We start from the raw sequence: 27655 nt of genomic DNA, 5'->3' as shown, positions 1-27655 counted from the left end.
TCATGTTTCATTCTATATCTGTGTATGGATATTTTAGATTTTTATAGCTGAGGGGATTATCTCATTTTAACACTCACTTTTAAAGCACTTTGAGATACATGCATGAAATTTTTTCTTCTTATTATTATTATTAGTAGTAGTAGTAATAATAATAATAATAATATTAGTGGTCACAGTTATGTTAGTAAAGGTAGCAGTAGTGGTAGTAGTAGTTATAGGGGTAGCAAAATTTCAGGCTCAAAACAAATTAGGATCCAAGGTGAGTTTCTACCATGTTGATGATTGCTGTACAAGAATCTTCACATCTGCCCAATAATATGAATAGCAATGTTAGCAAAAAGTTCTCGGAGAGACACGAACTCAAAGTCTGCTTTCACGTTAAACTTAACCGAGACAATTCTACCTTTTCCCCACAGAATGTGTAAAAGATTGTATCCCGCTGTTGCAACTTTTAACAGCGGGAATCACCGAAGCAGTGATCCAACCACTCCCTTCTTTACTACAACACAATAGTGCACTGGGGAAACTGAAACATGCCTTCGGGTGATTAAATTTTGGCGGCTCCTGGAAATGCAGAACTGTTTATTGCTAATATGGAAACACAGTCAGACAATGGCTCCATCCGTAATTAATCCCCGCTCCCTATTTAAGTGCACTACCTAGGGTAGGCAATAATGGTTTCTCTGCCCTAGGTGTTCCAACAGGGAGCGATATGGGATTGAGTCACTGACAGTGGCGTCATGCAGTTTATGGTGGGATGGAACATTTGGCCAGTTAGCTGGAAAGTTAACATGGGCAGTACACACTATAGCTGTGCAGAAAGAGTTTCTGAAGTGGAAACGTTAAGAGAGATGTTAGTAAAGCCCAAAGACACTCAAATGTATGCGTCGCTTCATATAATTAGTAGTGATTCTTCAGCCAAACCCACACAATGTTTACTGTACACCCAAGCGTGAAGGCTGAACTCTATAACCACAAATAATTTCTTGTGGACATGAAAAACAAACCTCGTCCTCTGGCCTTGTACTGGCTTTGACGGTAGCATTTAAGCTAATAGGTGAGATATAATAATTGTCTGGTGAACCTGACACTCGTACACAAAGAAAGCTTTGAGCTCTAACCAAGAATGAATCTAGCATATTATGATTATTATTATATTATACTGCATCAACAAATCATTATTTAAACCAGTCACACACACACACACACACACACAAACTTCCTCCTTCAGACTCTCTCTCTCTTTTGTTTTCATTTCATTTCTTCTTTAATTAAACACCAATTGTATCCTTAAACAAAAGCACAACAAATGTTTTAAGGAGTCAGACATTTTGATCTCCTGTCAATTTAAGAGCCACATCAGATAATTCTTAAATCAATATACGTGCTCAACAAGCCTATGTGTGTCTGATTGACATCTGCATGCCTGTTTTAGTAAAATTCCCCACTCCGGTGTGTGTATAGATCATTTTATCTGCAAACCATTCTTACTGATTTAAGGCCTCAGAGCACAATAACAGAGTAAATATTCACCTTAAAGTGGGCCATGAGTCAAACTAGAGTTAATATATTCCAAAAGCCCAAGGATGTTCATTCTACTTCAGGTGTGATTCTCATAATGTTAAAAGAGCCGCTAAATATACACTTTATAAAATGTGTTTTTTTTTCTTCTTCTTCCCAGATACAGGGGGTGTCTAAAATGAGTTTTTCTTGTTTATTTTCATATTCTGTAGTTACTGGAGAGGGAGAGTGTTGTGGAATAAGGATTCTTACATACAGACGAAGAAGGAAAGATCATGTACGTCACAAATCAGATTAGTTGCAGGTCTCAGCAAGAATGCTTGCATTATACGATATACATACAGTACCATGCTTACGCTGTTCGGTCTGTTCGAACCTTTTTTAAGCACCGTGGATCAGTGCCGTTGCTGTCGAAAGTCCTTTTTACAAGCACACCATGACCTTTAACCCCATTCTGCCAAGCCACGTCTCAAGGTAATTCTACATAAAACTGGCTACAACCATAAATGGATGATGCGGCAGATGAAGTAGAATACTGTTTGCACAGAAAACATACATGTCTAGAAATAAACACTGAAATAAACCGGTGATATCAAAGCGCTGATTATCACCATTGCGAGCATGCCTCTTTTTAAAGAGATAGGTGGAAGAGCGAAATCAATTCACAGTCATCATACTACTGTGGAAATGCGTATCCATAGTGAAATGTCTGGCAGAGTACTGTCTTACTGAATGAGTAAGTGCTAATTGTAAAAATAAAATGCATGCGTTACCATCTTTAAAATAATAATAATAATTATTAAAAAAAGAAAAAAAAAAGAAAAAGAAAAATCACATCTGGAATTTTCTTACATCTTTGCATGTGCATTGTTTCCAGCAGGCAGAACAGGGTACAACATTCGGCATCACACTTCTGTCTTGATTTCTCTTGGGTAATTCGCAAGATGTAACTACAGCGCTTTAATCGTTGTCACAGAATATAGAAAAAAACAAAGCCTGTTTAATTTCTGGAGACTCTCGCTCTCTGCTTTGCGGACTGGCGGAGGCAGCGATGATTTGTTGGGAGATCGGAGTGAGTGAGTGAGCAGGTCAGGAGAGGCTGAGGTCAGAGTTCGGGGGTCACACTGGCGGCGCTTTGCGCTGCAGGAGGTACTTATGGATGTCTTCAGCATCCCGCTTCAGCCAGGCCGCGTTCAGGAGAATGTTCTCGCAGCACTGCTCCACCGTGCGCTCGGCCGCTGGCGCTTGGTGAGTCTCAAAGAAACTCTGAAAACACACGCAAGCAGAGATGAGGACTGGCGTTACACAATAAATCAGTCAGTTATAATTTACAGCAACGTAATGACTGAGAAACTCGAGTAACTCCACTTACCTTTACTTCTGCAGCCATTTTGTCAATTGCAAACCCATCAACAGTGAGCTGGACAAGAGAGATGTACAAAAAAAAAATATTTGACAATTCCGTATTCATGAGCAAAAACAACAGGATTATATGGTTATAGCATTGAGAAATCAAACTCGGATAGAGTTCAATATGTACTACGCATCGAGGCTCACCTTAATGAGTCGGGATATGAGGAATCCACCCTGGTAGCGGTTATAAAGCTCCTCCCAGTTATCTCTGACAAATTTCCAAGCTGCTTTGCGGCCATGCTTGCTACTCCCGGCCACGCCACCGATCACAGACACAGTGTCCTGGGGACGAACATCATCCTAGACACACAGCAGAGGCAGCTCTATAAATATTCACCGTACAAGCATGCTTCAGGTAGTGCTAAGCAATGCAGGAGGTTTTTATAAGCAAGAGTCTAGTGCTGACCTCTCGAGTACTACTTTTACAGGCCGAAAAAAGCAGTGTTCCATTAATGTTCGATTGGTAGCCAAGACTTTACTGACATCCGACTGACTTAAAGGTGTCTATACTCACACGCTTGTTTCAGATTAAGTTATTTTCACAAATGTACACAGCTTTGTGCATTATTTTTGTATCTTATTAACAATATTTGATTCCTCCATTTAATTTTATATGCAAAATACAAACTCAACATTAAAAACGGTGCTTTGATTCCTCACTACTGTTTCTTATAACTAAATAACCATCACAAACTTCCCTTTTGTGTGTGTGTGTGTGTTTAAAATCCCAGTAATCCTGTGCAGGTCTGTGTGATATTAAGCGCTCCAACATACCGAAAGGGAGAAAGTCAGCACTCTCTGGATGAGGTCTGGAGACGAGATTGCTCCCAGAACTCTCTCTATGCGATTCTTTTCCTCCTGCATGTCAGCCTGTTTATGGAGCTGGACAGAGGAAATTAAGCACAGCATGTCATTATTACGCAATCTCTAATCTGTCCAGATGCCAGTTTTTTAAAATGCATTTTTAAATCATTTATAATGGTAAACAGTACTCGTTATGATGCACAGTACAACATACACTGTGTGACATGTGCCAGGCCTTATTACCTTCAGCATAGTGTCCAGCGTTGAGCTATCCCCTTGCTTTAAAACCGTTAGATAAACCTGGAATAATACAAAAATGGCCTGTACAATTCTTCTTCGGGAAATCGGAGCAATACAGAGATATAGGAATAACTTCCACTAACCCTCCCTTCTGCATATGAAGGGAAAACCAAGATAGATCCTTTGACATATCCTCAACAGGTACAGTGTAATAATGTTGCAGTCTTAACGAAAAGGGTCTAAACATGTTCAGTTATGTAGGTCTTACGGGACTCCTGAGGTCTGCGGAGAGGATCTGCTTGCCTTCCACATGCTCTTTAAATCTCCTGCGAGCCTCCTCCAGCGTGGCCTTGTGTCCCGCCTTCCCCAGCTTTCCTAGCACAAGCCCTCGCAGAAGGGCGTCCAAATGACCTGGACCATACCAAAGTAAACAGGAAGTAAATAACTAACAAAACCTGTGAAAATATCAAATCAGTATAAAAACCAGCTCCCGCCCACAGACACTCACCCTCGCCAGGTTTGTTGTCCCAGCCGAGCTTCAGGCTGATGGGTGTAAAGAGGTCTCGAATGAACTCCTGGATCTCCTCATGGTAGTCGGTGTGGGAGAGCAGAGAGGAGAGCACACCCAGGTTACAGCTCAGGTCGCTCCACACGGTGTAGTTTGGCTCGTTCACAAACGCCTCCATCACCTTCAGCACCTCTACCGTGCTGATCATGCCTGCGCGTGACTAACAGGGACAAGAAGATTTTACAAATGGTAAAATGGGATACATAAAAGATTTTATATTATTTTATTTGTAAATCTGTGGATTTGATATGATCAGGGGTTATGTCAACTACGGGCAAAAAAAAAAAGGGGGGGTTAATGGACATGTTACAGTCCAGAAACTAGTCCGTCGCTATGGATAAGAGCGTCTGCCAAAAGCCAGACATGTAAATGTAATGTAAATGTGTTATAGTAGTCAGTACTGCGGTGTGTGTATGTGTGTGACTGGGGTGGGAGGGGCTTACCAGCGAGAAAAGGTCATTCTGCAGGCCCAGGCGATCTACAGGGAGCAGTGTAAGGTCTCTGATTCCTGGCAACAGACTGTCCAACATGGCCGAGCTGTACTGGATCCTGTAGAAGCCTACTGTGCCTGGATTAAGCTACAAGGAGATAAATGAACATTTTTCAAACCTGCTAAACTGAGGTTGACAAAAAACAAAAACAAACCAAAAAGCAACTACAGGCCAAAGATTTTCACAAAGCCTTAACAATGTAAACGGCACACATACAGGAAGAAAGATATCTGACCTTGACCCACTTATCTGGTCCCAGGTTAGGGATGGTGACTGTGAGTTCAGGCTGGTCCAGCAGAACCTTAATCTTGGAGCAGCTGGGGTCCTCACTGGTGCATATGCTGATTGGGACCATCCAGCTGGGGCAGTCCTCGCCTAGCACAGATGCAAAATATACACAAACAATGAGCAAACGGAAAGCAAGCATCCATGCCTCAGGTCTGGGAACTTATTTTCCTTCCTTTCATTCAACACAGAACAGCAACTTCATTTACAGCACAGAGCTTTTACAGTCCCAGTGAAAATATGCAGGCCAATGCTTGAACAAAGATTGCACATTCAATTAATCCAGAAAGAATCAACCTCAAAAAATAGCTAATTTAACACCACAGATCCTACTGCATTGCAATACTACATTAACTGAATCTTACCATCATATGGTCCACTAGCACAGAACTTCTTCTGAGATATCTTCAGCACCCTATCATCTCCTTTCTATAAAATATATAGATAAATATGTTTACATATTTCAAATTACTAAAATAATATATACCATGTGTATATCCTTCTAGAAGGACTATTACATTCAACTAAAATTAAACAGATTGCACAAAGTTTCTAATCAAGCACTGGGGGTGCACAAAACTTGGTCCCTTTTTTTTTTGTTTAAGTCACAGTGCCGTAACAGTTTCCCCTCTTCCTTATTCAGCATTACGGACATGACTTTACCTGCTCCTGGTCCACTACAATAATGGGGAATCCTTTCTGTTTGGTCCAAGAGCTCATCACTGCAGCAATGGGCTTCCCACTTGCCTGCTCTAAACAGTCCCACAAGTCCTCTGAGAGAGAGAATGGGGAGATAAACAAAAGATAAAACATTACAGAAGTAGTGATGTAGTGTAGGTGGGAACTATTTAAGGGAATACTCCAGTGTTTTTGTAAGCCATAATCTTTCCACAATAAGCATACAGGCAATTACTCAGACAGTACATTTACGACTGAGAAAGGAACAAAATCCCTGCTAACTTGAAACACTTGAAGTCTCAAGCAGTTACTAAATTCCGTACATATTTATGCAAAATACAATATATACCATATAATGCAAATTAAGAATACAACTTTTACAGCTATAACTCTCGAGGAGACACACATGAGCAAATGTCTTAAATGGACTATGACGGAAAAGAAAGAAAACCTTTTGTCTTTGCTTAAGCACTTCTCTGGTACTTTTGCATATTATGCACAACTGCGTCACAAATCTTAAAAGATGATTTGTTGTACTGTAAATAGCTAGCAATGATCAATGCAAGGGTTGAAAAAAACCTCAGGCTTACATACACAAACACACAAATAAATATATATATACCTGTGGATGCATTTCTGTTTTGAAACTTAACAAGATAAGTGTTCATTCCCTTTCTGAAATCCTAGAAGCACAAAAAGAAAAAGAAAAAAGTTAAAATCAGACGCACAAAGGGCCACTGGCTAAGACCTTTCCTAATTAATGGCTAAGCAATAAGTAGGTCAAACTAGAGCACTGTTTGTCCAAGCTGTGGAAGAGTGAATGTTTCCCATGCTCGGGATATTTTATTACCTCGTCTCCTATGTAATTGTGCAGCATGCGAATAACAGAAGCACCTTTGCTGTAGGATATGGCATCAAAAATTTCATCCACTTCTGAAGGATGCCCTACATTAACCTGCCATTTAGGACACACAAACACACGCAATAAAACACAAACTCATATTTCCTTCGGCTAAATCCGGGCCTCGGTGTAGTAATGTGGTAACTCTGACTCTGCATAGACAGAAGTAGGCTACACTGGTGCAATGCTACAAATAAACATGACATCAGTATTCAAAAAGACTTTCTACCACAAGTAAACAATTTACATGATCAGTTATGGAATTTAAATGAAATCTGACTCACTATTAACTAAATAATAATAAATTGTAAGTCTTTCCTCCACAGTGCCTTTTCAAATGCTTAGATTTTGTCAGATGTTGCTTAGAGTATCTGGATTTAAATCAACAGCAATTGTTTTGTAATTTTATACATCAGAGTTGCATGCATTTCTAAATTAGTAAGCTCTGGCATCATTGCACCATGCACTCATAGTCATTCCCTAAACACCAGTTGTCATGAACAGGCAAATTAAAAGCTGCTTCTCCTACATAATTACAATAATTACTCATTACAAAACATCAGGATTTAATTAACAGTCATTCTTGTTAAACAATTTTAGAAGCCGATACAAATTGTGATCATGAAACAGGAGTAATTTAGGTGTTTATGGGCATCAACCATAAGAATGTCACAGATAAAATCACTATTGCCAGAGTTCAATTCAGGGAGATGTGCTGTGTGGATACTAAACAAGGCGTAAGTTCCGGGTTATTACAGAATAACAGTGCATGGGGTGGTGAAACAAGGGGGGGGGGGGGGATAAAAACCTCAATTGGGTGACTGTTATCAAGAGCATCCAGATCCAGAGCCCTGGTGTAGTCTGCAGATACAAACTGTGTCCAGATGTCATACTCAGGGAAACAGTGATCCACACAGAGGTACTCGATCCATGACGCAAAGCCCTCATTAAGCCACAGATGGGTCCACCATTCCTGCAGAATAACCCTCTATCAGTGAACGAAAACCAGGCCCATATACAAGCTAATGTGGTTACATGATGCTTAGTACAATGAACTCACACCAAGAACAAATACGTATATCAGCAAATAGTGTATTTAGGCTAAAGTGTTTTTTATTTGTAGTTGCACATTCAACTGATTAACTTTCCCAATGCAAATTAGAATTGCAATATATTTAAACGGTAATGTTCATGTGCGTCATGGTGGCACTTCTAGTGCAAACTATATGCAGATATGAATTGGATTAAGTAAATATTTGTCAACGTACAGGACACCTACTTTAATAACACAAATACGTTCGAAGCTTGGCTCTCAGCAGACAACACAAAGCGCTTATGAGGTCACCACGGCTACTGAGTTCACACACTCACCATAGTAACCAAATTCCCAAACCACTGGTGTGCCAGCTCATGCCCTACCACCAAGGCCACCCATTGACGTGAGGACGCACATGAATTCTTTGGATCAATCAGTAGAGCAGTTTCCCTAAAACACAAAATACGTACTGCAGGTTTTCCATCTGTGAAACATTATCAAAAGATCAAACCTATAATCAAAAACGATGCTGTTTACTAACTCTCTATAATAATAAGCATTCGTAGTACCTGTAAGTAACAAGGCCCCAATTTTCCATGGCACCTAAATGCATGAAAAGAAAGCAAATCATGTGCTGCATGAATGTGGAAACACTAGAATAATTATTACATGGAAAGACAGAAAAAACAACCACATACCAGCAGCAAAATCAGCAATTGCTATTAGATCAATTTTAGGCAACGGATAAGGAACGTTGAAATAGTCTTTGTAGAAAGGTAAGGTCTTAGTAGCCACCTAAAAGAAGGAGAAAGACACAAGATTTAAAGTTAATCAAATAGTAAAAGAACAGACTGCCAATAAAATGATCTTTACTGGAGCAACGATCCAAACATATTTATTTTTTGGGTCAAATTAAATAGAAATCTTTCTAAAGCAAAGACAGAAGGAGACTCTGCTTACCTCCAGAGCAAACTTGCCCTGCTCCGCCTTCCCCACTGGCGTGTATACACGGACTGTCACGCCATCAGATGACTGGCTCTCCACAAAATCGTACTCGCCGATGACAAACGCTACCAAGTAGGTAGACATGATAGGTGTAGTAGCGAATTTTACGTCCACAAGACTGTCGTCCTCTGGGTATGGCTTCCGATCGATGACGTTCTACAGTGCAAGATCACAGTTAGTACAAACGTACAATAGAGAGTGTTTCAACATTTCCCCTTCGGGGAAAAAAAAAAAAAAAAACATTTTCCTTTATACACTGTGTAAGAATGTGCTCCAAAATAGCTTAATAGGTTAGAGGAAAAGGAAGCTTTCATCTCCCAGCTATGCCTGCATACCCTCCATTAACTGCTGTAATTAGCAAGCTCTCTGAAAATCAGGAGTGAAACCAGAGCTGCACTGCCATGATGCTCCCCATCTTTGCTCAACGCCGATGTACGAAATGTATGAAAGCTATCGTCACGAACAACTCATATCCCACAATCAAATTCCTTTTTTGCCATTAAATATTATTTATGTAGTGTAGGAAATCATTTAACGTTTTTTAAATAACATGTAACATACATGAACGTACAATTTGGAAAGGCTCTCTTGTCCTACTGAGCAGCTTACATTTAGTCATTGTTATTAAACTAGCTCATATTGCTTAGAATGTGACTTGCACAGATTTTAAATAGGTTCTGCATCTAAATGTCTTGGAGCATCACTGCATGCTCTAACAAACATACATAGCAGGCGTGACTGGGTCAAAAAGACCGAGGACATATCTCTGTCTCTAACCCTAAGCATAACACGCTTTCAGTATTTACTTTTTTTTAAATATTATTAATTCAAAGAGGAGTTAAATTACTAAGATTAAGTGATATCCTGCTTGCTGTATCTCCGTATCACAGTATCTCAGATACATTATTCCAGCACCAAATCTAATCCTAGGCTCAAAATCAGTAGCATTATGCTTTAAGAAAACTTTTGGTCAGTGTTATTGAGTGACAGATGACCTGCATGGGGAGAGAGAATGCAACTGAGCATCTGTTACATTAAACATGCGCAGAACGCTAGGGGCCATGTGATTCCATAGAGGCGGGGTGAAACCTGACACGTACCATATTCGACAAGGCTACTCTGTCCTTGGGGACAATAAGGGTGATGTCAAAGGTGGCTTTGATAGCTGGCTCGTCCCAGCAAGGGAAAGCTCGGCGAGCATCTGTGGCCTGACAGACACAGAGGAAAAAGAGAGAGAGAGAGAGAGAGATTGACAAAAGGGTCACAGGTGTTTAAGCTGAACCACTTGTGTGTGTGTGTGGTATGTAACATGACAACCAGAAACAAAAGCTGAAATGAAATAAAAGCTGATACTATAGACACACATTGTATTAAGTGTGAACACAAGCACTGAAAACCTTCTACTCTTCTTTCCTTGCTGCTTTTAAACCTAAACCACTCTTCCCTGATGTAGAAAGGAGATGTAGTTACTTATTACCAATACAACAGTCCTATAATGTCAATGTTACTTAATTATGAGTGTGATGCAAGTAAGAAAAACAAGCCCTGGAAATGCAGAGCACGATTAAAGGAAATGAAGACACTTGCTGAGTGTTGAGTTACCTCAAACTGTGTGACAGCTGCGTAGCGGATTTCTCCTGATGAAGTCGTATATTTACTTCTGTAGAAACCTTTCATTTTGTCATTTAACTCTCCAACAAAGTCAATCTTCAACATGCCAGACCCTAAAAGTGTGCAAAAAATTCACATGATCCAGACTCAAACCAGGACTGAAGGCCAATTCTGAGTGTTTTTTCAGAAACCATACAAAGAGTAAGACTTGGGAACAGTCTGATTGTGTGAGAACAATGGAATAACAATAATGTTCGACAGCAAGCTGATTAGCCATCTTTGCGGCGGCTGAAAGAACGCCTATAGCAACTGATTACATAGTGACTGTTAGCATGGCTATAACAGATCCTTGTTCACAGAGGGGTGCTGTGGTGTTTACCTTTCTGAAGAACACTGGGGAAAGACAAAGTGACTTTCTCGTCCTCATTCTGATAGTTAAATCCTGTAGCGTTAATTTCTAAGCAAAAACAAGGAAAGAAAAACATTACTTATAGAATAATACAGAGATAAGAAATGGCATGGAAGTGTTCATCTATTTCACTCTGAAAAGCCTGAGGCTGAACACAGAAATAACCCACAATTATGTATGATTTTTTACTTTAGTTAAATTTCTCGTATTCATTAGTTATTTATTTATGTGATTGTATACTTAATTTTATTGCTATTTATAGATTGTTTTGGCTATAATTTTTCTTCTTGTATTTAAATTAGAAAGCTGAATTTTGTTAATCTATGAAGAAATACATTTGGAAACAAAATCAACACAAAAATATAGACATACAACACAGTACGTAAATAAGTAAATACATTCAGAACTAGGATGTATTAGGAATATAAGGATTAGGATGTACTAGGAATATACAAGTAATTTCACATTCATATTTTTCATTTTTCTAGGAGGAGTGGACATACCCAGCCCATCATAAAAGTGGAAGCTATAAAGTGCCCAGGGTTTTGTTGCCTGGAAACCTAATTTCCTATATTTTCTTTATCTAAAAACGTTAGCTGCTAAAAAAAATGAACAAATGAATTTGCAGGGACAGAAACCCGAGTAGCAATATTCATTATCCTCAGAATCATCATCCATCAGAATATGCAGTGCATTATGTAAGGAGTAGAGTGACAGGCTGTTCGGTTACACGCAATTAACGCACACCGGTTTACAGTTAGAGTTAATGTCGTGAACCGTCTGAGGGACAAGTTAGTGCCTATTCTTGTGTTATGGCAGTTACTGTTAGATATTACATCATCAACCTCTCTCTTCTCTATCGGATTGCTGTCTCATTGATTGCTCTCTTTTGCTTGCTCTCTCCTAGATCTTGCTTCCTCTCTCTCTCTCAGATCTCAACCAGTATGCCTTTTCTCTCTCTCTGAGTAAATCACTCATTCATTAAACAAAAAAACAAACAAACAAAAAAAAAAAAACACCTCAAATTCTCATTTTACTAGTAAACTGAAAAGCATAAACTCCTCAGTCCTGAAGACGGTCCTATGCTTTGCAGAAACAAAGACCACTTCCATAAAAGTTAAATCCATTTTTTATAAGCCTTACTCTATGTGGCGTGTCTGCCATTCAAGTCTCTGTATATGAGCTGCCACTGTTAAGAGCTGTTACTGTTAGTATTAGAACAAATGCATTAAAATTAATGTGTTAAACTGTTCATGTTCCAGCCAGAACTACTGCTCTTATGCAAAAATAATGCACAGCTTCTGACCAATCAGATTCGAGCACTGTGGTACACAGGACCAAATATTAATACATGTTTACAAATTAAATATAAAAATGGGAGCTCTGTGAATGAGAAACACCCGTTACGATGCGGGATTTTTTATGCTTCGAAATAATAATGCCTAAATAAAACTGGATTTTCCTAATGCGTTGACTGCACTCACTCGATTCTGTGAATCTTTACCCCCTTAAACACTTAACAAGGTCATGCAAACACGGTGTGACTGCGGCGGCTGACAAAAATTCCACACTTACCTTCCCCTCCTTCTGGTGCAAAAGATGCAGTGATAATGTCTATATCAGCACAGTTCATCACAATCTGATTTGTCCCTTGAATAACCTGCACAAAAAAAAAAAGTTAAATGAACTATTAAGAAATAAAATATCTATCTATCTATCAATATACACACACAAGCTTAACTAACGGAACACGTTTTTAGTCACGGAAAACAAATTCCCGCAGGGCACGACTGCTCAATTCGGTAAACGCAGTATTTCACAAGAATGACGGGAATGCGCTGCTCCTGCCAAAGAGTCACGTGGCATATTACTGACATCTGTTGTGTCTATAGACACCTGAAGGCTATGCTACAAACCAACAGAAACACAACTAAACCGAACATAGCCGAGCAGATGTAAACGGTATTGAAAGAAACGAGAAAGAAAGAAAAACTTTTACCTAAGGCGGTAGTCATCTGTCTCTGGTCTTGCTCCCCAAAATCTTTTAAAATAACATTAAAAAAAAATACTTTGGCTGGTAGGAAGGATTAAAAACAGACTTCAAATGAGTTACATTTGGTCTGTCTGCATTTGTCTGTTTACAAACATTGCAGCGTTATATACAGATACCGAGCTGCAAAAAATTAAATAAAAAAAATAAACAAACAAACAAATAAATAAATAAGGGAGAACACACTTACACGTTTTCCTTCACTTATCATCTTTTCTTGTTAATTAACTTCCGTTTTTCATATTCAAAACTATTTTTCTTATTCAAACCAATCCGTCTTCCACACACTGACCAGCTCTGTGCTATCGACCTTTACTAACGAGGTCACCAGCTCCCTCTGAGACATGTCAAGCTCACAAATCACATCTTTTTGAACATGGGGTAACGTAACACAGTGCTATCCACGTTCTTTTGACCTACATGAGCAATGGCTAGTGCCTTTGTGATTGATAGATTGACAGAGTGTAAGCCCCGCCCACCCAGAGTGTGCTGTCATGTTTGTTATCTTGGATGTGCCATTTGGAAGCATAGTTTTCCTTTAAATTTGTAAAAGAAAAATAATGGCTCATTAGCATATTTAGTGCTGACTCTATTCTGTGTGTTCTGTTGATTTTTGTCATTTTGTTTAATTTCGTGCATTATAACATCCCAATACAAATCACCAGCCTTGAGCAATAACACTTAAAATCTGTTCGTTTTAAAATGTATTATTAATGAAAATATGACTATCCGAGTTTGCAGTAAAATGGAACAAACTGTCAGCCAGAGCCTCCATACTGAACAGACGCTCATCCAGAGCGGCATTTTCAGCCAAGGGTCTCAGATCCCTTGCCATATGTTGCCTTTGTGCAGCCGTTTAGAGTCTTGAAGCATTCAAATCAACTGGTGTTAGAGCAAGGCATGTTCGCTTGATCTACAGATCCTAATATCGACCATTCAAGTGGTTGAAGAGGTTGAAAAGGACACAGACAACTGCTTGACAGAAAGTGTTTTCTGTAGTGTTTATCCTACACAGGGTCAAGAAGGAACTTAAGTCTTTCCCAGGGGACTTGGCACACAAGGCAGAGGACATCCTGAATGAGGTGCCAAACCATTATAGGGCACAATCTCACACACACAACAGACAATTTCATGACAATCAGCCTACAACACATATAGACTGTAGAAAACCGGAGTACTTGGAGGAAATCCCTAAAGCACAGGGAGAACATGCAAACTCCACACACACAGAGCAGACGCAGGCATCAAACCCCCAACCGCAGTGCAAGGCAAACGTGGTAACCACTAAGCCCACAAAGACCCTGGTGACAGAGATGGCTAGATAACCGTGGTGCCTTTGTAATAAAGCCAAATGTATAGTTAGTTAGTTTGCCAACACTTTGCAGCTGATTTCTTCACAAGCCTCTTTAATGCAAAAATACTGGCATGAAATATGAGCGAATCATCCCTCAGGCCTGAACGATGGTTGTACTTAGGGAGAGAAACAATCAATATACATCCAAGCCTACATAACCTACCTAGCTGTGGACAGATCCTATGTTGTTTTTACGCTTCTAACATCAATTTATGACACTAAACAGAATTAATATGTTTGTACATTCCTGAAAGGCAGGAGAGCAAATCAGGCCTGTTACACCTGGATGCAGTAAGAAACCTGTTCACATGATGGAGAATGAGCAGTGTGCTCAGGCGGTTTGAATGGTCACGGTTTGTAGCATTATGGTGATGGAGTTAATCTCACAGCACAGCAAGGCCACACTGATTTCACAATGGGGTTGAGGTCCAAAGCAGCTCGACACGGGCCATTGTGGTGGCCTACAAACAAACCAAAAAAAAAAAAAAAATAATGCTGAAATGCAACAAAATTTCTTTTGCTAAATAAAGACCCAGGAATCCATACTCCACAAATCAACAGCTTCGCCTAATTTCTCAAAACATTCTGCCGTCACACAATCATGCAGCTGTCAGTACGGAGTAAAAATAGAACGCACAACAAAACGTAATGTAAAACACAGGAGTGTATTAACTACAACAGAACCCCAGTTTGTTATGAAAGGCACAAGTGATTACGTTAAAACACTCCAGCTTTTCATATCAATCTCTTAGTCACTTAACAATGATCAAGATCTGATCCTAACAAAATAAACGAAGCTGTGTGTATCCACTAAAATCCAAAACAAGCACAAGGTTGGATTTTAAAATCTGATTAACTCCATGAATGGTTCTTCTGTTCGTCCCTTAAAATCCTTACGAAATGGCGTGAAAGCCGTGTTTTAAGTCGGCTTATGGACATATTTTCGTGTTTTTTCTTTACATCTGCTATCTTATCAGCGTCCTCAACTCTGAGGGAAAAGTACAAGAATCTGTGAAGCAACAAATATTTTTGTTTTTCATTTCCGGGCCCAATTAAAGGTTCCCTATCCATGCAGAACAGGCCGTTTCCTTCATCATATACGCTTTCCAAGGGGAAAAACTAGAAAGGGTATGGGGTATTTTTTTTAGTAACCTTGTGTGTAAGAGTATATTTGAAGTGTTGATACAAAACACTCAGAATACCTCGATGGTCACTCAGTTGTGACAGAGTGAAAAAAAATCTGACCATGTTAGAGGATTTGTGCTTCACCCAAGCACATTGATCATAATCACATAACACAAAAAGAAATCCTGGAGTTTAAAGTAAAAAAGTACAAACTGGACACATGGCAGCTCTTCAGTTTGGCTCGCGCAGATTTGCACTGTCAGTTTACTAGCTAGGATAGATTTGAGAGAGCTAGCAAACAAGCAAACTAAAAAAAAACAAGACAGATTTTTACACAGAAAATGCCATTATTGATAGACTTAATTTACGTTATCGCTGGTTTGGATTTATTTACCAGAAAACAACAGAACTTAGCAGGTTATTCTGCTGATAATATCTACATGACTACATGCCGTCCACTGTAATGTTATTGACGCTAACGTGTTGAAACTACGTGCGCGCTTTACTGACTAGCTAACTCACTAGGCTACACTGTACTAATTCACTAGATAATATACTTTACCTCAATACACACACTCACTCACTCCAGGCGACCTGGCTAGCACTATAGCTAAGGTAACTTGCTAAATGACTAGCTCTTTTTAGGCTCTCGAGCTAGTTAGCTAGTGTGGTAACTGTGGACGTTCACCGTGAAGGTTTCTATTAACTTGTCCCGTGTTTAAAGGAGTCACTGCATCAAAAGGAAGCCTACCTCCACCACCGCCTCCAGCTTGCCCTCGAAAGTGAAGTCAATCAGGTCGGGCTTCAGACACAGCGCATAATTAACGGGGTAAACGTCAGTAGGCAGCCGCACGAAGGGCCTCCTCTCAGGCATGCTGACTCGAGTTCGGCTGGTAGCGTCAGCAGAAAGCGTACAACACTGAGCAATGAGTCTGCTGGATCTTAGAGACAAAGAAACCGGCTTCGAGTGCAAAACGAGGTTTGTCGGGATGAGCTTTGGAACGACTGAGAGCGAGAGAGAAACTTGACGGCTCAGAAACAGCAACATAAAATAGCTGGATTTTGCTGCTAACTGGTTCCCGTCGTCTTCCCCTCTCACTTCAAACCGACCGAAATAGCAGCCAGTGCGTGCGTACGTGCGCGCGCTGGCTCGGGTATGACGTCATCACGGAACGGAGCCCCTCAATACACAACACAGTGCTTTCAAATTTTTTTTTTTTTGACGTTTTGAAAGTTTGCAAATCCAAATGATTTATAACTATATTATATACCGATAAATAACTATATTTAACGTATAAAGACTTGCTTGCTCATAAGGTTAGGGAAATGTTTTTTTTAAACGATCCTTACACTTCCGTGCACAAAACAGGTGCATTTGTGTCAGTTTGGTTATGTATTGCATATTCTTTGCCAAAACATTTTATAGATAGATAGTTTTGTATCCAAAGGTTCAGAACCAATGGGAATATGTTGAGCAAAATTGACAAAAAAAAACAACAACCCCAAAACAAACTATGATAAGGAGGCTGAGAAAGTGTATAGAGTGTGATGGAGATCAGGGATGTATCCCGAAAAAGTCATTGCGAGTTTTCATTCCAATCAAGGAAAAGACGCCACATCTGATTGTTTAATCTTGGCTTTTAATACACATTAATACAAGAGTTCTAATAGTTGTAATAGTGCACTAATTTGTATTGCTCGAGTGTATTTCATGTAATTGCACCGGGGCGGTTCACTTTATGTATCACTCCGTTCGTCTGTGTTCACCACGATACATTCCTCTTCCTGGTTCGATACTACAGTATAACGAGTGACTTCATCGGCGCACATGGCAACCGATACTTTTCAGAAATTTCATTTAACTTTTAACTTAAAACGCTGGTCAGTTAAAGATGGGAAAGAAGCAGGAAGTCAATTTCACCGTAGGACTGTTAACGGGAATTTACAAAATCATATGTGATCCATCGTTGTAAGTGTAGCTTATTCGGGATCTATTTCCGCTAGCGGAGCAAATCTAAACAAAAACATATCGCGGCGGTAACTCGTTATACCGAATATAGGCCCTGTGGCCGCATCACAGCCGAAGTGTGTGATATTACATAAATAAGGTGCGGCTTCTGCTTGCTTGGAATAAAACCCTGAACCCACAACGATCATGACACTGATGTAGAGCACACACACACACAAATTCTGCACAGATCTCTCAGACCATCTCAGAATTTAGTCTTTGTCTAGCATTGTTAATATGATATTATTTATTAGTATTATGGCAAATTAAATTAATCACTCACTTTTTTTCCACAGTCATAAAAAATGTACCATGCATGAACAACTTAAGTCTAGCTGCAGATGACTGAATGAATAAAGAATGAACACATAAATGCGCATAACGTAATATAATTATGAACATCTGCTTTCCAATATAGTGCTCCAAAACAAGCAAGTGTGAAGCAATACTGCCTCCTACTGGTCGTGCCTTTTTATTTAATATATAAAGTTGTCAATTCCATCTTTTTCCAATAGGAGGCAATGTAGAGCTAATATACATACACCATCCAGTGCATTTAACAACCAGGGAAATACTTGCAAAAGGACATGTACTAAAACTAATGTAAAAGAATGAGTCGTTTTTATGTTATGTTTATGATTTAGTGAACTCAAACACTATTCTTGAGATTGAGGTGTAGGTGTTATAACGTTTGTGTAATGAAATCTATAGTTGTAAAATAACAGTATGGTGTAGTATATGCTATTATTGTAAAATAAGTATATAAAAGACTGAGTCCCGCTGTATTACCCAGGCTGCACTGCAGCGTCTATTCACAGGCGCGATCCCACTACTGATCGGCACGGGGGCTTTGACCTGCTCCGTTTCCGACCTGGGCCGGTTCACCCCTCCTTAGACGACCTGGTGGTCCCGAGCTCCCTCAGGGGCACCATATCGATACCGAACTTAGTGCGGACACCCGATCGGCATAGTCCACTGCAGCCCAGAACCCCTGAGCTCAAACGATCCGCCAGCCTCAGCCTCCCAGTAGCTTGGATTACAGGCACGCGCCACCGCGCCCGGCGAGAGCAGTGCAGAGCTGAAGCGTATTTAAACACAAACCTGCTCTGAGCTACTGCCATCTAGAGGCCAAACTAGGAAGTGCATTTTTTATTCAGGGGTAACAAGACCTAACATAGACTACTTACATTCAGTCAACGTTCTTGCTTAGCAAACAGCAAAACTTTATTAGTAATATACAGAAGGTTTTTTTTTTTTTGGTCAGTAGCTGGTCAGCATATTTGACTGGTCATCTTTTGAGTTAATTGATTTATATGCGAATGTTCTGTTATTTCTGTAGTCTATTTTAGATTCCTCTTAGAATTCGGCATGAGAGTTTATATGTTTATGAATTCATATTTTGGTAAAATATGCTTGCTGCACTGTAGTGTCTGTTTACAGGAGTTTTAAGCTGTACATATGTGATGTTTGCTATCTGCTATATTGTTGTTGTTGTTTTTATGAGCTGAAAGTCAGGGTGATGCAGCATCACCACCTCCAGTGTTTTTGCCCACAACTTATTAGAACTGGAGAAATCTGTACTTTAGAGAAAACACCAAACGCTATGAAGCACTAAGAGTGAATACCATTATAGATTCATTCTTCCTCAACACAAACACCGCGAGTATTTAAAATTTGCTCCTCTTTTCTTTCATAATTAAATAAATATCAATATGAAATGAGATTACATTTTACACTACAGTATGTGACTTCTGCTAAATCACACAGAACCAGAAAAAGTGTCAAAACAATGCTGTAGGTCTGCTTCCAGATATACTGAAACAGCAGAGAGGATTATCACCGTTAAGACTGACACATATTAGACTCCAAGACTTCAGGAATTAGTATGAATGAATACATATGTAAGTAGTCATAGAAATAATAATATTAATAATAATAATAATAATAAAAATTTAAAGGTCAAATAAGCAACCAAACAGAAAAGCTCAATACTACTATTTGCTGACTAGATTAAACTAAATGACTGTAGAAACCTCTAAAAAGTATAAAGTGAGTAAAATTATTAAAAAAGCTTTAAGATTAATATGCAAAACATAAAACAGCAGTCACTGTAAAAGCTGAAATTACAGACCTGGATTTTTTTAACAGCTATGTTTGAAATAATATTAAATGTTTTATACTGTAGAAGGCCTTCAAAAATGAGTATACATGCAAAGAGCACTTTATTAGGAACACTCGTACCCCTATTCATTAATGCAATTATCTAATCAGAATTTCTTTTGGCAGCAGTGTAATGCATAAAATCATGCAAATTCATCTCAGCAGCTTCTGCAATGTTTACACAAACCATCAGAATGTGATCTAAGTCATTTTAAACATATATAACTGCTGAACTCCTGGGAGTCCATAAAGACTTTACTCAGAACTGTTGAAGGCAGAAAAGAAAAGTGAGTGCCAGTTCTGCAGATGGAAATGCTTTGTTATGAGCAAGGTCAAAGAAAACTGGCCACACTGATTCGAGTTGAGTAAAGTGAGGCCCTACGCAGGATCACTTTAGGGTTCCTTTAAAAGCGAAATGCCAGTGTGTGAACAGTTGCTCGTCATTATTTTAATGGCCAAGTGCCGTTCAAACAGCACCTTCTACTGGCCATGACTCTTTCTTTAGGAATTTAAAGTTGTAATTACAATCACTCACCAATAGGAGGCAATGTAGTGCTGCTAGTCAGAGACATTTCAGCACTGCTGTAAGATGCATTTTATGACTAAAATCAAGCTGATTATTCAGTGATCCCTAATGGAATTGAAAATTCTTATGTTTATTGTTTAGTGAACTCAAACACTATTCTTGAGATTGAGGTGTAGGTGTTATAACATTTGTGCAATGAAATCTATAGATGTAAAAGAACAGTTTTGTGTGGTAAAGAATAATAGAAGTAACAAAAGAGTAAAGGCATAATATGCTATTATTGTAAAATAAGTACATAAAAGACTGAGTCCCGCTGTATTACCCAGGCTGCACTGCAGCGTCTATTCACAGGCGCGATCCCACTACTGATCGGCACGGGGGCTTTGACCTGCTCCGTTTCCGACCTGGGCCGGTTCACCCCTCCTTAGACGACCTGGTGGTCCCGAGCTCCCTCAGGGGCACCATATCGATACCGAACTTAGTGCGGACACCCGATCGGCATAGTCCACTGCAGCCCAGAACCCCTGAGCTCAAACGATCCGCCAGCCTCAGCCTCCCGGTAGCTTGGATTACAGGCACGCGCCACCGCGCCCGGCGAGAGCAGTGCAGAGCTAAAGCGCATTTAAACACAAACCTGCTCTGGCGCTATACCGCCATCTAGTGTCCGCACTCTGAATCGCAGTCACTCTGAAATAGTCATTCTACAGTAATCAGTTAGCACGAATTTTATTTCCATTTTGCCACCCAACAATATGTTTTCTTTTTAATGAAGGGTCGAAACAAAAAAAAAAGACGAAATAAAATCGCCAGTTTGTTTATTTTGTCTTTGCTCGGTCTTGGCCAATGACGTGTCTCAGCGATGAGCCTCTGAACCAATGAGCAGCTTCATCGCTGCGAATGAAAAGTGAGACGAGAAACAGAGTAACGGGACGCGTCTCCGTGTGCAGGATGGAAACCTAGCAGTGTTTGCTAACCAGCGCTACGTGTTTACAGATTCGCTCACGATCTAACGGTTTAAAAGGTAAGGATGCTGTCAGAATCTTCTGGGTAAACCAAGCTAACTAGATGAAGGACTTTCATTATGATCAGGCTGCTTTAGTTAACCCGCGTCACTGTTTAAAAGAGAGAGACAGAGAGAGGTAGCTGTTGTCCCGTTATGTTAGCTAGCTAAAAGCTGAGTGATGAGTTAAAACAGATCCGAGTTAAAAAAAAAAACATCATGTGGACTGTAGATCTACTCTGGTGAACACCATATTAGATTAAAAAAAGTGTTTCTTTAATGCATATAAGACTGAAAGGTCGTCTCATACCGGCCGGCTAATACCGTGTACGTGTTTGTATTGAACTGTGTGAAAGAGGTGTGTAATGGACAACAAGGGAGTGGCTGTCTAAGGTGAAGATCACCAGAAATACATGATATAGGGTTTTCTTTTTTAATTATTTTAATTTTAGGGTGGTTCACAAACGTAGTTTCTTTCACGTTCACTCATAATAATCAGTATCAATTTCTGACTTATAAATGACCATGTAGTGCACCAGGTATAGGCTTTAAATTGCACTAAGCAACACATTGTTTTGTTTCTAGGTAATAAGTGTTTTTAATTTCTTGTAATCAAAATATTAATGCCCTTGCCTCCAGGACATTATGTTTAATGTTTTCGTTTTAGCGAATTTGCAGAATTTCCTTCACATGAAGTCAGAAAAAAGCAACACGTGAATCAAAACAGATGTGTTATACTACTTATACAACAATGACCACAAGAAGTTTTAGTGTTTGTCACTTTCACGAAAAACAAATTTCGTCTCCCGTCATATTCTCGTTTTCTCGTTCTCTGTAGCAGCATTCAAAGTCCAGTGTTTCCTGGTGGAAGTGCTCGCCTTGATCCCGAGTTATTATTTATCCAGATAAGCATCACGGATATGGGTTTTGCGAGACATCCTGCATTCCACTGTGCTGTACTGTAGTTCCTCACCAGAGCCTCGACCAGCTCCGTGTAGTTTTTGGATTTCAGGCTGCCCAGGAACTGAGATAAAGCTGATTCAAGTCGTTCTTGTCCCTTCTAGTGAGTCCCTTCTCTGGGAAATCATTGACTCCAGGATCTTTTTCATCTTTCACACCAGTTTTGACCTCAGACAGCTTAGGAAATCTTAAGAAATCTTGAAGGCACTTAAAGTCCGCCAAAACCTTATCTAGTGCTGTGACATATTGTTTAATAAAGCCCGGTTTGATGTGCAGTGGTGGCATCAGCACCTTCTGTGGCAGGGGCGGTGGCTGATTTCTTCTAGCACAAGCTCACTGTGATATGTGAAATACCCCGAGATTTTGTCATCAGCATTGATTGAGAACACGCATGAAACGCTGAAAAGAACTTGCTTTAGCTTAATGTACAAGTCCCTATCTATGAGCTGTTTACTATAGCAGCAATAACATATTAGAACAAGTACATTAATAACCTGCTAGAACTACTGTCTGAGCCGTGTGGTTATACAGATATAACGCACACCTTCTGACCAAACAGACTCAAGATTTCAGCTGTGCTGTGGTACAGACATGGAAGGTGTGGACTAAGCAAGCACCGAGTCTAATCAAAGTACAATTTAGAAATCAGGATGAATAACAGAACCTTATGTTTTGTGTGTTTTGAACGAAACATGCTCAACGAAGGCTAGTGGAAAGCTGATCATTTACGGAAAATTAGTTTGGATTCAGGATGAGATGAAACTTGGAAACCCGAAATACATCTACACAGTCTATAAATATGCAGATTGGGGTTGGGAAATTCAAAAATAATCCAAATTACTATTTGATTATTTTTTGGACTTGTTTGAATCCGTCATATGTCATTTGTGTTACACCTGATAGTCCTTTGGATACACTGTCCTCATGTTAGCAATATGAAGGCAGAAATCTCTGGAGATTCTCCACAGAACCCAACAGCACAGAGGGTTATTATGAGAACCCCACTGGAAAATTAGAACCACTACCTATCCAAAGTACCTTTGAATATCTCTCTTTCTGAGTGTGTGCTTTTTGGAGGAAGCTTAACTGTAACATTTGATCACCTAATTTGCAAAATACAGACTCGTCCCTAATAAAGCCGCAAACATGATGATTTGTCCTGTTGGGTTTTTTTCCACTAGATGCAGTTCATGCTGCTGTTTAGTCGGCAGGGCAAGCTACGCTTGCAGAAGTGGTACGTGCCGCTGTCCGACACGCAAAAGAAGAAGATCTCTCGCGAGGTCATCCAGATGGTGTTGGCCCGCAAACCTAAAATGTGCAGCTTTCTGGAGTGGAGAGACTTAAAAATTGTCTACAAGAGGTAAATACAGTCATTTTTTTTCTTCATTGTTGTATATCTGGGTTTGGTGGAAAAAAATAGTGATTTTATGACTCAGAGGATCATACTGGTCTGAATGTAGTCAGTGTCAAGCCACAGAATTGTGAAGAATTCAAACCCTTTTAACTAAAAACAGCATGTAACTTTGTTTTCTTTCCAGATATGCCAGTCTGTATTTCTGCTGTGCCGTGGAAGACCAAGAGAATGAACTGATCACCCTCGAGATCATCCACAGATACGTCGAGCTCCTGGACAAATATTTTGGCAGCGTGAGTCTCGCTCACAGTCTTTAACCCTTCTAAATTGTGCTTTCTTCACTTTATGATTGTCTGTATGTCGTTCCATCATCTTGTACCAGGTATGTGAGCTGGACATCATCTTCAACTTTGAGAAGGCATACTATATCCTGGATGAGTTTATACTGGGTGGAGAAGCTCAGGAGACGTCTAAGAAGATTGTACTGAAGGCCATAGAACAGGCGGATATGTTGCAAGAGGTGGGGGGAAAGAAAAGCTTTACGCTGTAGGAAAATACACTACACACCCAAAAGTATTTGGACACTTGACCATGACACCCATATGTGCAAGGGCATGATATTAATATGGAGTTGTTATAATAGTCTCCACCCTTCTGTGAAGGCTTTCCACTAGATTTCGGAGCATGGCTGTGGGGATTTGTGTTCATTCAGCTACGAGAGTATTAGTGAGATCAGGTAGAGATGTTGTAGGAGTAAAGAGGTCTGGGGTTCAGTCTGTGTTCTAGTTCATCCTAAAGGTGTTGAAGGAGGCCGAGTTCAGGGCACTGTGCAGGACACTCGAGTTCTTCCACACCAACCTTAACACACCATGTCTTCATGGAGCTCGCTTGAAGACTAATAGCATAGAAGCTATTAGCTGCAACCCCAAATCACTTGTGCATTACTTTGTGCCATTTTTAGTATAAATAGCAGAAGTAGTTTGTTTACACTGAAATATCCAACAACAAGAAGTGCACTTTAGGTAACCAGATGATGCACTTATTCAACTGAAAAAACAAAGTGTGCAATGTCATGCACTTACATCTTTACTTTTGTAGTGGAAAAGGGGAGGGTTTCTAAGGCACTACCAGGCGCTGACGACAAGATGTCTTCCAAATGTCTATGCCCACTTTGACCATTTTAAAAATTCACAATATTGTACTAATGGCTTCGCATTATGTGCACTAGATTGTGATTGCCATAGACTGGGAAACAGTTTATATTTCTGGTCAGTAAAATACCGTTAGCGATCCTTCTAGAATTCACACACTAGACACTATAATACACGGTGCATAGTGTAGTACATCATTTGGGACGCAGCTCCAGACTTCCTATACAATTCTGTGCTTTGCCAAATTTGTGGCATTTGTGCTTGTGATGGTCGGGTGTCCGCATACTTTTGGCCACATATATCAGCTGTACATTATTTTATTCTAACATTATAAAATGGCATATTTTGGTATTTTGTGGATTATAGGTGTCAGTGTGATACGTTTCTCAGCATGCATGGATTTTGTCTCTGTTAAGTATAAATGCATAAATGTTTTATCTTATATCTTTTCCAGGAAGCAGAAGCACCACGCAGTGTACTGGAGGAGATTGGACTCACATAAACTTCCACAGTTCTTCAAAATAAGAAGTACCACTTTCTCGTTTTCTGCCTTTTCAGTATCCGTGTGTCGATCTTATCTTGAAGTCACACAAAAACCACAGTATCTGGATTTAGTCAAATATGCAACATTTTTTTTCTCCTTCCTCCAGTGTTTTTAGAGTAATCCATTCTCAAGTATACTGACAACACCAGAACACTAAATTTGCTCATTATATTGTGCTAGTTATTTTTCATTACCTCAATTTGTGTCCTTCGCTGCCTTAAAACACACAATTGGGATTTTTCCTGGGTCTGAACTCGGTGTGTCTGTGTAGGTCAGTATCAATTCCTTTTTTCTCTTTGCGCTCAAACAATATTAAATGGAAAGATTGTAAAGATAAGTATGATGGCACACAAAGTCATAAGTATCTACACATTAGTGGAATAAAAGTGATGTAAATGTATTAGCCAGTATTAGAAAAAGCTCTACCGATAACACTGTAAATGTTTACCACCCACCATCAGGACCATGGAGAATAAATGCTTTGTCTTGGCAAGGTGTTTCATAAAGGGTTCCTCACATAAATGGATATCTTCACACCCTTGCACAAACATTTGCCTATTTTTGCTTCTTTTCCATTGTTAAACATGATCTTTAAGACAAAACACTTAATTAAACGATCACATTAGAAGATATTGTAGGACATTCCTCCTGGACTGTGTCGTGTGCTGCATCGCCTGGTTAACTGATACTTCATAAAATGCCTCCCAGGTTTCAGTTTATTTTCAATACCAAAGAATTTCTCCTGTCCTGTTTGTATCAATAATTTCTAGATGACACTGTGGTTCACTGCCTAGCCTATCTCTTTAAAAAAAAAAAAAAAAAAAAAAGAAGGTCCTTCAAAATAAAATGCAAATTGCATTGTCAACAAAAACCTGTCTCATTTTTTTCCCCCACATCTTCATATACAGTAATATTTTGTAGTACAGTCTTCATTAAACAATGAAAAGATGCTTTTTGTACTCCATGAAGTCTACTTTTGAAATAAACCAAAATAAGCTATTTTTTTTCTAATCTTCAGCTGTCCAGTTTTGGTCCATTCTGGGCTCGTAGTCCACTGTAGCCTCAGATTCCAGTTCCTGGTTGACCTGATAGAGGAGTGGAGGTTTCACCTACTGTTGTGGTTCATCCACCTTAAAGATTCAAGTGTTTTCTATTGAGAGATGCTTTTCTGCTTGCCACGGTTGTAAAGAGTGGTTGAGTTACTGCAGTCTTTGTGTCAGCCAACTTTGTGGGAACAGCTTGGGGATGGCCACTTAGTGCACAAAGCAAGGTTCTTAAAAACATGGGTGAGCGAGTCTGGGACGTCTGCCTTTACATGCACTTGAATTTAATATGGAGTTAGCCCGCCCTTTGCAGCTATAACAGCTTCAGCTCTTCTGGGAAGGCTGTCCACAAGGTTTAGGAGTGTATTTATGGGAATTTTTGACCATTCCTCTAGAGGCGCATTTGTGAGGTCAGGCACTGATGTTGGACGAGAAGGCCTGCCTCGCAGTCTCCGCCCTAATTCCAAAGGTGTTCTATCAGGTTGAGGTCAGGACTCTGTGCAGTTCCTCCACACCAAACTCGCTCATCCATGTTTTTATGGACCTTGCTTTGGTCACTGGTGTGCAGTCATGCTGGACCAGGAAGGGGTCATCCCCAAACTGTTCCCACAAAGTTGGGAGCATGAAATTGTCCAAAATGTCTTGGTATGCTGAAGCATTAAGAGTTCCTTTCACTGGAACTAAGGGGCCGAGCCCAACCCCTGAAAAACAGACACCTCAATTCGATAATTTGGAGGGATGTCCCAAAACTTTTGGCAGGATAAGTGTATATTACATTAATTACCAGATTCAACCCATATTTAAACTTATTTTACCTTGAAATCAATATAACAAACATATACCACATTTTTAATATCTTGTTTCTGTAGAATTTGTGGTATGTTTTTGCTAAAAGGTGAAATTTTAGGTGATTTTAGGGTAATTATTTGCCTATGAAGTAAGACTATTTTACCATAAATTTTATTAAAATGTTCTATTTTTACAGTAACACTAATGTTTTTCAGCTTAGAACAGTAAAAATGAAAGTTACATATGTTTTCTTTATTTAGAGTAATTTGACGTATGTACTAATAAATTATTTTGAATTTTATAATCTTTTACTGTTGCAATTTGACAGTTTTTTACTGTAAGTGTAGGGACACCTTAAAACAGACCTGTTACAAATCAAGGACACCAAAATAGACCTGGGGACACCATATGGACACCAGGACAGACCTAGGGACACTTTAAGGACATTAAGGCCAACAATAAACTTTTGTTTACTTTTTTTTTTGTTGAAATTATTGATTTAAAATCATTTTTTGTGTTGAAATTATGGATGCTATTATTAAACTAGGTTAAAGTATAAATCCCTGCTGGAATCCAAGAAATCTCATGAAAATGAAGCTCAGAAAATGTTAACAACATTTATTTACATA

The 27655-nt window shown here is 39.5% G+C and overlaps 2 protein-coding genes across 2 annotated transcripts; one reads left to right on the top strand and one right to left on the bottom strand.

Annotated features, from left to right (window-relative positions):
* Window positions 1-1593: 1593 nt before the first annotated feature.
* npepps (aminopeptidase puromycin sensitive) lies at window positions 1594-16627 on the bottom strand. The gene is made up of 23 exons (XM_058400889.1): window positions 16243-16627; window positions 12538-12622; window positions 10933-11010; window positions 10545-10666; window positions 10043-10150; window positions 8898-9098; window positions 8636-8732; window positions 8507-8540; window positions 8273-8387; window positions 7710-7874; window positions 6851-6955; window positions 6623-6683; window positions 5986-6095; window positions 5688-5751; window positions 5273-5412; window positions 4990-5124; window positions 4487-4706; window positions 4247-4389; window positions 3982-4038; window positions 3709-3816; window positions 3079-3234; window positions 2894-2941; window positions 1594-2787 (listed from the first exon to the last, which is right to left on the bottom strand). The coding sequence occupies exons 1-23, from the start codon at window positions 16537-16539 to the stop codon at window positions 2641-2643; spliced, it is 2796 nt and encodes a 931-aa protein (XP_058256872.1). The 5' UTR covers window positions 16540-16627; the 3' UTR covers window positions 1594-2640.
* A 4422-nt stretch (window positions 16628-21049) lies between these two features.
* Window positions 21050-25831, top strand: ap1s2 (adaptor related protein complex 1 subunit sigma 2). The gene is made up of 5 exons (XM_058401848.1): window positions 21050-21206; window positions 23327-23505; window positions 23684-23792; window positions 23882-24019; window positions 25105-25831. Exons 2-5 carry the CDS (start codon window positions 23327-23329, stop codon window positions 25150-25152), a joined length of 474 nt encoding a protein of 157 aa, XP_058257831.1. The 5' UTR covers window positions 21050-21206; the 3' UTR covers window positions 25153-25831.
* The last annotated feature ends 1824 nt before the right edge of the window (window positions 25832-27655 follow it).

The sequence above is a fragment of the Hemibagrus wyckioides genome, linkage group LG10 (assembly GCF_019097595.1).
Source record: "Hemibagrus wyckioides isolate EC202008001 linkage group LG10, SWU_Hwy_1.0, whole genome shotgun sequence".
In the NCBI taxonomy this organism is placed as follows: domain Eukaryota; kingdom Metazoa; phylum Chordata; class Actinopteri; order Siluriformes; family Bagridae; genus Hemibagrus; species Hemibagrus wyckioides.
The sequence above is the reverse complement of the archived record's forward strand: the minus strand, read 5'-3'. Positions and strand labels throughout refer to the sequence as shown.

Bases quoted from the DNA above. Each gene is read 5' to 3' on its own strand.
- npepps (XM_058400889.1), bottom strand. From the start codon at position 16,539: ATGTTGCTGTTTCTGAGCCGTCAAGTTTCTCTCTCGCTCTCAGTCGTT. The intron at 10,151-10,544 runs GTAACTCAACAC...TGTGTCTGTCAG, and splicing joins CAGCTGTCACACAGTTTGAG to GCCACAGATGCTCGCCGAGC. The intron at 2,942-3,078 runs GTGAGCCTCGAT...TCTCTTGTCCAG, and splicing joins TCATATCCCGACTCATTAAG to CTCACTGTTGATGGGTTTGC.
- ap1s2 (XM_058401848.1), top strand. From the start codon at position 23,327: ATGCAGTTCATGCTGCTGTTTAGTCGGCAGGGCAAGCTACGCTTGCAG. The intron at 23,506-23,683 runs GTAAATACAGTC...TTTTCTTTCCAG, and splicing joins TTAAAAATTGTCTACAAGAG to ATATGCCAGTCTGTATTTCT. The intron at 24,020-25,104 runs GTGGGGGGAAAG...TATCTTTTCCAG, and splicing joins AGGCGGATATGTTGCAAGAG to GAAGCAGAAGCACCACGCAG.